This window comes from Temnothorax longispinosus, chromosome 1 (genome assembly GCF_030848805.1).
Source record: "Temnothorax longispinosus isolate EJ_2023e chromosome 1, Tlon_JGU_v1, whole genome shotgun sequence".
Lineage (NCBI taxonomy): Eukaryota > Metazoa > Arthropoda > Insecta > Hymenoptera > Formicidae > Temnothorax > Temnothorax longispinosus.
This window is the reverse complement of record NC_092358.1, coordinates 3536348-3548509: the sequence shown is the minus strand read 5'-3', so window position 1 is coordinate 3548509 and position 12162 is coordinate 3536348. Positions and strand designations below refer to the sequence as shown.

At 42.4% G+C, this 12162-nt stretch overlaps 1 protein-coding gene across 4 annotated transcripts in view; it reads right to left on the bottom strand.

Moving 5' to 3' along the window:
• Positions 1-1536: 1536 nt before the first annotated feature.
• LOC139817564 (uncharacterized) overlaps positions 1537-12162 on the bottom strand; it is a 325316-nt gene continuing 314690 nt past the window's right edge. The window contains exons 10-16 of one of the 4 annotated variants that reach the window (XM_071785773.1): positions 10214-10426; positions 8338-9981; positions 7488-7736; positions 6559-7011; positions 5653-5928; positions 4908-5177; positions 1537-4513 (exon numbers count right to left, since the gene is read on the bottom strand). In XM_071785773.1, the coding sequence (XP_071641874.1) occupies positions 4341-4513; positions 4908-5177; positions 5653-5928; positions 6559-7011; positions 7488-7736; positions 8338-9981; positions 10214-10426 (3278 nt within the window). In that variant the 3' untranslated portion in view covers positions 1537-4340. Of the gene's footprint in view, positions 4514-4907; positions 5224-5652; positions 5929-6558; positions 7027-7487; positions 7737-8337; positions 9982-10213; positions 10427-12162 lie in introns of those variants that run through there. The other 3 variants (XM_071785766.1, XR_011733273.1, XM_071785784.1) reach the window with 3 other exon arrangements.

Genomic DNA, 12162 nt, shown 5'->3' with positions numbered 1-12162 from the left:
ATTTTGCTGGATCAATATTATCTCGTGAAAGCGAAGTTGTTGACAAAAATCAGTTTATGCAATCATATACATCACGATTTATTTAAGCATACGTTTTAATAGAAACGTTTTATTTAAAGAAGAGTAGCGCAGTCTGGTCCGATTAATTTGATTTTATTTACAGATCTAATTTTTTACTTATCTTACGACTCGTCTTAACGACTCGTATTATACTCGCAAAAATATTCAAAGTATTACGCGAAATACGTTATTATTTTTGAACGTTATTATCTTCTTTGGGAACGTGCACGTGAAATCTCATAACTAAAAAATATTTTCGACATTTAAGCCAGCAATAATTTATAAGACTACGAAAGTGTGATTTTAGTAATAAATTCGTAAATCACGCGATACGTATGCGCGATGAAATGGCGCGTGTGCATATGTACTGCGTATCATTCGCGTATATCGTTAACAGCGCGCTTATGTCAAGTATTCTCTTCGCATGTGAAACCGTCGTTGATTCAATTGTATCTTCGAACGATCCATTCAAATGCCGAGGTCTCGCGATTACGTGATGCATATTGTAATCAGCGCGCAGATTTTAAGGATTTAATTGTGACCATAATCGTATTTTATCTGTGATAAGCATAATTGGGCTGGAAGGTTACTCATCCCGCGACTAAATTGGCCGACATTACTGACGCAGTGATTTTCAAATATTGTTTTGCATTTCAATTGCATCGTTTTTTTGACATCGATGAATCCTCGTTTGTTTTAACTATACAATTTTTTACTTAAGAGTCTTATGTTATTGTTTATATTTTTATTGTAATTTGATTTTTTTAATTAAATTCATCTCAGCTTAATGTCGCGGAAACATAATTGTGAGTAGTAGAATTATTTGTTCACTGCTATATTATCCTAATCTTATCATTATTTAAAAAGATGTGATTACTATTACAATAACCGGTCAGCTTGTTGCCCACCGTCTATTAAGGCAAATTGACATTTAACCGTCGCATTGAATTTTGATAGAGCTCCTCGTCTTTCATCCGTGTTGCATTATTATGCTCGCTCATCCGTCACGTAATTTCTCCGAGACGGTACGCGATTCATCTTGAACGTCGTGCCCGTTTTCTACGCGAAGTCGCGTGCAGCCGCGCATTGTGAAACAAAGTATCAACCTCGACGGACAAATGGAGGTGGACCTACATTCGCATACGCCGCCGAGAATTGCGTCCCCCGGCCTAGAGCGTCTCAATAAATTGTCTCAGAAATTCGTCAGGGTCGACTCTCTTTCCAGCGCTAATTCACTTGATGATATGTGAGATATTATTGTGGTAGTGACGTAAGCCACATTAAATACAAAAAAGAAAAATTTGAGATAGCTCCATCATTGTGTTATAAAGTGAGAAGATACGCATATTTCCTTGCTGTATTTTTTTCGCGATTAAACCAGAAAAGAAAAAAATTGCATATTTTTACATCAAAATACGTATTTTTGTATGACACATTTATGATAGGGATAAATGGGACAGAAGATAATTCAGGATACACGTTGTAAATTGATCTTTATTACAAGAAATTACATGACTAATTTGTACATATAAAATATAAATATAATACAAGTACTATGATACAGAGTGTTTTCCAATGGAAAAGTGGAAGTAGATCGCTAGTTACAATTAATAATTACTATCACTATAATTCGTTATTATTACTGTTGTATTTACGGCAGATGGACTGACACGCTCTTGGCAATGCTTTTAACTCAGGCTGAACTTAGACACGCGACGATAAGTAAATAAACATCACATGCGAATTTTAATGTTTAATGTTTTTACGCGATCAGCCATAAGGATATCTTCTTCAAGAAGGTGGAAATGATTTATTTCCTGAATATAGTTCTCGTTGAGAAGATGCTACATAAAACGCTACATTTTCAATTATATATAATTATCGTAGCCGATCGCGCGACAATTCGAATGATCGATTAGCATGGAAAATCGTCAATTGTGACTCTCTTGCGATAAATAATCCGTTCAACAATATATCGGGCATTTATTTTCAACAGAAGGAACTGAAAGCAATGACGACGGATTCGGCGGCGAACTCACATCTTTGATCATCGGTGAGTGAGACACGGAGAAACGAGTATATAGGATCTTTTCTATTCGTGGAATACAAATTTGTGTGCCGATCAGTAATCTGACGTCGTGAAGAAAATGATCGTTCGTGCCTTTGATCCGCATATATATTTTGTATTCAACATTAAGTGCAGCTAATAAATTTAACAATCCGTAACAATATATGAATTGCGATTTTCACTCTCAAAATTATATTAAAGATACTAGTTAACAAAAACTCATTTTAGATGCCTGCATTAATGTTAAATGCGAAATATAATACGGACCTGCGTGTACGTGTGACGATTGGTCGCGTGTGTTACTCACATTGGTATTGTTTGCATTGTGTGTACGTGTATTGTGTGTGCGCGCGCGCTTATATATTCATATACATATATGTGTGTATCATGCATAAACGAACCTCAAGATATAACAGTTCGGGACGAGAAAAATGGGTGGTTTTTCATCGATATTGGCCGTCGGTCCACCACGACTCGCATCAGAAAACTAGAATACCTCTATTTCTGCCTCGCATTACTCCCAAACCGATTTATTTTCATCCCATCTATTTTCATTCTCCCCGGCCTCATCCCCGCCTGCGCTGATATCCTATCCGTGTCCTCTCTTCGCGTAACATTCTCATGTTGGAAACGAGATTTCGGGTGTTCGTTCCTCTCCCGCCTCTCTTTCTTTTTTCTTCGTCCAGTTTTATCAATCCAGGTATGAATAGCACTCGCACGAATCAAGCGTCTCTTACGATTAGCGAAAGTTTACGGTTTACTTACTCTCATTTCTTTTCTTTTTTATCTTTCGTGCGCACGTTCTTTCTTTCTCTCACTCATTCTCTCTCTCTCTCTTTCTTTCTCTTTCATATATTCTCTTTTGCGTCTAAGTGAGTTACGGAACCCTACGAAGTGCGGTAACTGCTGTTAACGATTAAAGCTACGATAATACCATGAATTAACATGCGTGCATTAGATACATTACGTACGGCGCGTTTTGTTTATCAATTGTTCGTTAGTCGTATAAAAAGGTCTTTTTTGCACTCTTTTGGCAGTGCGTTGCTCTCATTTGGCTTTTCATCAAAACCGAAGCTCGATTTTTCCATGAATAAATTTGCATCTACTTCTAATACTTTAATGTCCGTCATTACGAGTCATTTCCATTGGCAACTCAGATTAGCCAACGTCATTTAACGATTTCTTCTCTCTCCCGGGATTGTAACCCTAACGATAACATAGAGAAAAGACAAAATTCAATCAATCGTGACTACTCTTCAGATAGCGGCCGACACTCAATTGTCGACATTGTGCAATCGAGATTGCTCGGATAACTATATATCTGATTTACAATTGTTCATGATCGGCTTTCTCGATTTTTACTCGATTTTTACTGTTTTAGTCCGCAGTCAATTGTTATTTCTTCATTGACATGATTATGATATTTATGATGAATATCGACACGTTTCTAGATTGAGATGAATATTTCTAGCCTATTGCGACAATAAAAGACTATGTGCAACTTCATCCGCTTCTATTCGTCGCTGTTCCCGATAAATACGTGGTTCGGCCGATTGGCCAACAGTCTTTAGGTCCGGAAATATCTCTTTCTCTCTCTTATAATTTACTAATGGCATCAGATAGAAAATGGCAGCGACAGTGTTCCAAATAACTCTGACGAATAATAGACGTACGAACAAAGCACCAACTTCTCACGTTAAAACCATTAAATGCCGATATAAATGCGGCGAAAACATCGCGTTCGAAACTGAGACTTGTTTCGCTATTGTAACAACCGCGAAAAATTATCTAACATCTTCGTTCTGTATCCTGAGAAACATCGTTGAAACTGAACCAACCGCGAAATCTTTAACATGAATACACTTTTCGTTATAACTCCATAATATAACTTCGATAAGACACGTGCGTGTGCGTGTACGTGTGCGATATCTCGGTAAAAACTTTTACTTTAGCTCTCTTTATTTCTCGTTTAATCTTCCTAGTACCGTTTTAGATTTAACAATAGTGACGACGTACGATGACGATGACGATACCACGATATATCATTAACAACTATTGGACGGAGTCGAGCGACATCGACGTCATTATTTGTTAATTTTATTTCATTCTATTCGGCGACTTCGCTCGTCTCGTTTCAACGATTATAAATTCGTAGGTGGGTGGGCGGGATTGGCGATCAACACGCGGTCATGCGTGCTGATCTGAGTCTACGTTAGGTGATCTGAATCTCGGTCGATGTCGATTGTTGAGGGCAGGAATCGAAGCAAGTGATCAGAAGAACGTGGCTCTTACAGGCCTCTACTCTCTTCTGCAAAATGCATGTTTCAGCCGTTAGAGCCTCCAAAAACGACGGGTCCCGCCAGTCCATACCGTCCTCCACGTACACTATTTTTGAAACAAACAATGAAATGTGTGATCGCACATAAGAGCACTTCGTGTCAGTAATAGGTGTTCACTTTAACTTTCTAAATTCTGGTTTTTTTTTTTTTAATACAATTTTGTGTGTATAAGCATTATTTAAATCGTAAATGTGACTAATCTAATCAAATTTAGTCGAACATACACAAAAATGTTATACGATTCATTAGTTCAATTATAACAAATTGATTAATCAGATCAATTGTGCACTCGTTTATTTTTGTATAAATATTGTGATATAGATTCTAGATTGAAAGACGGATTATTTCAGAGCAATAAGTACATAAATTGATGCGGCAAAATTTGAAATATCTGTATGAAAATTTTTATTCAAATATCGTTAGTAGAGGCCGATACTTACGATTGTAGTCCCAGCGGGTGTCGGGTACCATGAGGCGCCTCTTAGCGTCGCGTAGCTCCATCCTAAGAAGGCGCTGGCGCAGGCGTAGGTTGTGTATCCTGGACGTCGTTCCACGTGGATTCGAGCGCACCCGTGCGCGTCTGTCCAGGATGTCTACGTCCTCGCCTGTATATGCGAGAATCGCCGACGACGCCGCGGGCGGCCCCGGCTGAGCCCGGCAGTGGGCCCGCGACCGCCGAGGCCCGCACCCTGCCGCCCGCTGTTCCACCGCTGAAACACCCGCACAACGTCGAAGTTAGAACCCCCAGTGCGCCACCTGAGGAGAATCATCGTACGGCAGGATCGTTTTAGAGGGCTTGCGTTATCTTTTCTTAGGGATGTGAAAGAGCTCTCGACCAATGTTTTCGTGCTTTGCGTACATGAGCGGAGTTAGGTAGAAAACAGAGTGGAGTTACGTCAAGTTAAAGTAAGATAAATAAGATCGATGGAGCAGCAAGGTTTCCATACCAAGCGCGTAGCCGGAATACTCGATTGACCGCATGTATAAAGAAGTAGATTTTTCTAAAATTGTCTACTATATTTTATTTTCAACATAAATTTTATTGAATTTTCGTTTTAATTTTATTTTAGAAAAGTAGATTAATTTATTTTCTAATATGCATGCTGTGTCGCAAAGTCACTTTTGTAGTCGTGACGTCAATCGCACTTTTTTTTAACGGATAGCCAAAAGATATTTGTCAATTACCTTGATGTTCCTGTAACGCGCCAGTCTGTCGGGACGAGTCGCTGGCGATGCTGCTCGTCTCGCTGTCTCTAACGATACTGTCGTAACCGGAGCTCTCGGCACGATGTCTGGACAGTGTAGCCGGCGACAGCTTGGTCGCCCGCGGCGTTGTGTCCGCGCCGGAATCGGAGCCCTCCTTGTTTAGACCGAACGAGGAACCAAGACTAAGAATCTTGCGTTGCATTCGTCCGGAGGACGGCGCCGGAGACGGCATTGGTAGCTGCAAGGGCGTACCTCCTGAAATATAAATAAATTGCAGTGCAGTTTACTGCATGCCGTTAACCCTAGCGAACACCACACTGTGTTTAGCACCTCTACCTATTGCAGCCATACGTCTACTAAACGGCAGATGAGGCCGTTGCTGCTGCGCAGGATGGGGAATCGTAGAAAGAGAAAAAAAGTTTATTTACCTTATCACTTCGATTCCCTAAAGCCCCTTACACAATGCGAGGCGATAGCGATAGTGATAACAATAGAGACAAAATTGCCGACAAAGCTACAGCATTGAGATACACGGCGGCTTCCGATAGGTGTAAAATCTTGTCGCTATCGCTATCACTATCGCCTCGCATGGTGTAAGGGGCTTAACTTTCACTATATTGTAGAAACTGCGGGCATTTTTAAAACAAACATGGGGTGCCCAGTGTGGTGTCCTAAGATTAACATCATGGGAATGCAGTGTCGATTTATTTTAATTATTTCATCATTTTAATTATTTAAAAACGAAAATTTATTGAAGTGTGCGATTTTGTCACTTATATAAAAAAGGATGCTATAATTTAAATCTGCGTTGACGTCTCTAATTAACGTGAATCTTTAAAAAGATGTAAAAGCATCTAAAAAAAATATCTTGGAGTGAATTCGTACCTTGAATCTTCAAATCTTCCTCGATATCGGACTTTCCCGTGACCGTTCTCTCGGATCTCTCGGCAGCCGTAAACAGCTTCTTTGCCTCAATGTACTCCTCCTCGGGATCCGAGCCGGATGCTCCGTTTCCGGGTATCCTTTCGATCTCCTCCTTTAGATTAGGATTCGACGCACCGTCCGGATGCCTCAGACTGGAGATATTACAGTCACCCAGTTTACCACAGTACCTTCTGGGACTGGCGAGGTGGGCGACACTGCTGGGGTACCAGTAAGAGGCCGTGGCCGGCCTAGACATACTCTGACGACAATTATCGCAGATCTTCTCCTGATCGGGTTTGCCGGCTATGTATGCAGGTTCGCTGTATATGCTGCCATGATTGCTCGCGTTGTCGTTGAACAAGACATCCGAAAGGGATAAAGACTGACAGCGAGACGGCGGACGGAAGACGGTCGCTGCTGGAATTTGTCCTGCATTAATGTTATACTGGATGTAGACCGCAGATAGCTAGCTGTATTGCCTTGATTATAATTAATTACTTTTATAGAAACAATTTTTTATCCCTAATCAAGTAATCATGATTTTAATTTTTTTATTTCAAGTATTGCAATTTTGTTGTATTTCGGAAATCTCAATCGGATTTCTCAGATCTACTTGTCAATCGTCAATAGAATCAGAGTGCAAAAGCATTATCGTTTGAGCAAAACTGTTTTAGAACTATGTTAAAATTTCGTAGAAATCATTTTTAACGTATCACGACGAATATGTAAGAGATTACAAAGCTCATGTATGACGCGAATAATCCTGACGAGCGAATAGATAGGAAACGTCCATCTCCGGAAGGATTTGACATCGCGGGCAGTAAAGGATATTTGTCCGTCTTTCTTTTTGTCCCCGTATGGCTGACCGAACATTCAATCGCGAAACTTACATGGAGCGTCTCGCACGTTGACGGTGGAGGAATTTTCCCTCTGGTAAGTTACAGAGTTGGAAACGTTGGCGAGCGCGAGTTTGCTTTGGTAGAGCTCGTGAAGGCGGGCCAACTGATCGAACTTGTGCCTGGTCTCTTGCTCGAGAAAGTCTTCGTGGTCGAAGTACGGTCTGGGCAGAACACCCGCGGCGACCGGCGGTGGATAATGCGGTCTGTATCTCTCCGTGTCCGACATCACCGACATCGAGTCTGAAAATGATTTTGTCTGTCTCATATCTCTTACTCGTCTAAGTTCATATACCTTGCCGCGCAAGAAGCCGCCCGATGGATAAGAACGATGGAGAAAAATAATACTAGGCAGCTGTCTGCTTTGGTTTCGAGGAATGGGGGCACAACGACGTGTAATTGCATCGGGGTTTCTCTCTTCGAGGGAAGTGAATTATTGTTTTCTACCGCATGGCCTATTACGTGCTTTTAGTCGAAAAGTCGATTTCGCGCGATGATGTCGAGAATAGTTTTTCGTAGAAGTTTGTTCAAGTGCTCGTTACGGAAGCAATCGCAGGGAGACGAAAGTTTAAGTAGTTGTACGTGAAAGAAAAACATTTACAAAAGTTATTATATTGACTTGGTCAAAATTACACCTTATAATAAATTTAACTACTCGGTCTTCGCAAATTAAAAGTACGCAGCAAATGTTTATTCTAAAGTATAATCAATATTGAAATATGAGTAGTTGGGAAATTGACTGTTTTAAAAAAGAATATACATGAATAAATGCAAATTTTTTAATTGACTAAATTGACTGTTCAAAAAAGAGAAAATACATGAATAAATGCAAATGTTTACTTACCTGTGAAAGTTGATACCACAGTGAGATTCTCTTGGCTAAGAATCCTTAGAGGATGTTCTTCCTGATCGCTTTCGGGTAACGGATTCTCACCCATGCAGAGCGCAATGTCCTCCTCGGTCACCTGAAGACACGAGTCTTGCATAGGTACTGGCTCCAAATCTTCTACTTCAACGATCTCCAAAATTTCGTCCTCGGAGGACAACGAGTGTCTGGAGGGTAGAACAATGTCCTTGTGCGACAGATTCAGGCTTTCCATGGATACCTCTCGGCTGACACCGTTGCTAAGTGGTTCAATCAGCGGCAGCGGAGGTGGTACGACAATTTCTTCATCGTCATCTTCGTCGTCTGGCAGATCGAGTTTCCCTTTTTCGATGCTGTCATCCATCACCGGGCTAGCCGTCAGATCTAATCCTGAATCCGTATTAGACTTGACGTTAAGTAGATTCAGCTTGGCACTCAGTTTTTCGGTTATGTCCTCGATTTCGTTCGCTTTCAAACTATCGCTCTCCACGGTAGACAACGACGTATCGTCGTCGTCCGCGCCGCCGCAGGTTTTAAACTGAGTCAGCTCCTTGAACTGGCCGGATGACTGGCCGGAGGACATCTTCGACGACTCGAGTCGCGGCGTGGCGTGTTTCGTCCGTTGTATTTGAGACGATTGATTTTCCACCCACTTTCTGATCATGCTCTTCTTGTGACTGTCCATGAAACCGTAACCGGAGGAATGCTGATGCGCGTGCAGTTGCAGTGCCGGCGAGCCGGTCAGTTGCATTGGTCCATCGATCCATGTTTCTCGTTTGTGATGAGAATCCTTCAGCATATGTCTCGCCTCCGCTACCTTCGACTTCGAGATCCTCGGTCCGTCTATCCACTGCTCGTCGGACCCGCCACTCGGCGCTGCTACCGGTATCTTACTGCTAGGTGAATCGTTGACTTTGGACGCCGAAGCGCTTTTCGACGAGGAGTTTTTCCTGGCCGGACTCGCTTTCGGCGTTGCGCTATGCGCCGGCGAGGTCTGCTTCGACGCGGTCTGCGTCAACGTCTTCACTGTCTTCGAGGACTTGTGAGCCGGACTGCGCTCCTCCGGAATCTTGCTCGGTCTTTCGGCGGCGGAACCGCGAAGCACTCTGCCCATCGCGCAACGATTATCACCCGAATTTAAGCTGGGTATGTAGACGGGCGGATGCTCGCCGTCAGTAGCATCGTCGGCGCTCGGCCCAACGTAGATCACGGTGTCGGCCGACAGATCGCTCGAACTCGGATCGCACTCGCTATTTTGTCGAGCCGCTTCCTCGCCGGAACTGCCGCCGCTTCCGGTACCCTGCGTGTTGCTGCCGACAAACTTGATTTTTCGGCGCCGCATCCGATGGATCCTCGACGCCAATTGAACGGTGGTCAATGTCTCGGCGTAGTGCTGGGCGTTGGGTGACACGTGAGCTATCATGGCCGCGTGACAAGTCAGAGAGCCGAGGCACTCTTTCAGCAGTTGAGTCAGCTTGTGCTCCTTGTACGGTAAGTGCTTCTGGCCGTTGAAGATCGCGAGCAGAATGTTGCCCAGACCGGAGAGGGGAATTCCACCCGAGGATTTCCCGCGCTCCGAGTTTCCCAGATCCATTAAGTGTAACCGGCTTCTACCACCGGCAACTGCGCAGTCGAGGAAGCGTTCATTTTGAATATCATGCGTATAAAGCGAGAGGAAACGCGAGAAAATAACGCAAATATCATGTATATACTTGAACTCCGAAATAACGAAGGGGAATGCGTGTAATCAGCGTTTGAAATGCTACAGAGTAATCTCTTTTCCAAAGGGTACACGTTCCCGCGTCTTCAGACGGAAAGCGAAATAGCGATAGGATTTCGAGATGGAATTATTTACCTCCACCCTTGCCAGCGACGCTGTACTGGTACACGTGCAGCGTGTAAAGCATATGCGCGTCGCCGTCCTCCCGTTGACGACCGGCGACCGCCGCGTCGAGATAGAATGCCGCGCGTTCCGCCGTCGGCGCGCGGAGCTCGCTGTGCTGCTGCAATTGAAGAGTACCAAACAGCGGATCGTCTCTGAGGTACACGGCCGGTGATTGTTCCGAGTCTGGGAATAAAAGAACCGCCGGTGTTACGTAATGTTTATCTCGCATTTTTACGTCTCGTACGTCGCCAAGAAGATACGATGCGAATTTCACAGCGAATTCCTTTACATAATCTCGTATCTGTCGCAGACATAATTTTATTTTCGCCACATACCGGAAAAATTCTTCAAGTTAATACGATAAAACTTTTAATATTTTATTATTGACATTTTTTTCATTTCGTAATATAAATGTGTTCTAGATGTACGTGCTACGCTCGCGCGTGTATGTGCGCCTATCTTTTATCATGTTATATTAGCGATACGACGTGAGAGTATATAGCTATCTATAATATTTCAACAATAAAGAAATAATGAAACCCAAGCTCTCTTGGCTTTGCTGCTTCAAACAGATGCATTCCGTGTGTGCGTTCTGTTCCAAGTTCACGTAAGCTCCCTAACACATTCTCCGTTTATTTGATTCCATTATTTGGCGGAAAAATAATATCCGCGAAGGACAGGGCGACATGGGGATCGAGATGCAGGTGCGCACTACTCGGAGCAGTAAATCGGTCGAAGCGAGGCTCGAAATATCCACGGGATGCCTCGTCCTGAATTACGACGTCGATAAAACGTTGGAAGATACGTGGCAAGAGATACCTATACGTTTCGCTATCGTGCTTTATCATGCATTCCGTATCCGCGCTGGGGACGGTCGATAGGCGGGCCTATATGCGAATAATCAACGTAATGCGAAACATAATGGTAAATAGTGATCAGCGTAAAAGGGCAATTACGAAGTTGGTGAGATACGGGCCCGTGGATCAGGTGATCAGACAAAACAACCTTTCTATTGTTGTTGCTTTGTCGTGCGAATAAAACAGTCTGGTAGTAAAAGAGACAGGGAGAGACACAGTTAAAAGGATAGTTAGAGAACTCCGACAAAGAGTTCTAAGAAGATCCCGAAGAAAGCACTGCGAACTGTTAGTTATTTCAAGTTGAACACGATGGTGAATATCGCGATCGCTAATGCGAAATAATAAAATAAATTGAATAAGAATAAAGAAACCATAAACGAGAAATTCGATGACTCGTAGATTGTACTTCTTATGTATAACACGTGAAATTAAAACTGTAAAATTAAATTTTGATTCTACTCGTATAGGATGTTTTATATTTCTTTTTATTTCTGTTATTTGTGATCTATTAAGGTATATCATACGTAGGGAAAACATTCTGCAATAGTGATTTTATACATAGGAGATAAATGCAAAATAAATATCTGGAATCGATATGCGCATTAAAATTCGTTCATTGTACTGGAAAGATGTTTCAAACCATAAAATATGAAACAAAGGGAAGAAAGCGGCAGTCACAAATATCTCGCTCGTATCGTACACTTTCACGTCGTTTTTCGCGCAGGAATATTTGAGACCGTATGTCCCACGCGCGAGGGTGGATTGAAAATGCAGACTAAGGATTTCCTCGCGCCGTTGCACCAGAATCCGGTAGCGATCTATAAGAATGCTCGTAAAAAGTTGCGATAGCGAATTTATGCGGATTTTCGATCAGGAAACGCCCCGCACTCTATAAGTTGGGAAAAAGTTGTGGATGAAGACGGACAAAAGTGCTATTACATTTTCGCCAGGATTATTTACTTGTGGAACAATATGAACATTTCATGAGATGTAAATACGAAAATTTGAGTAATATCGAAATTCTCGGATATAAGCGCGTGCTCACAGCTAAAAAGTTCGCCT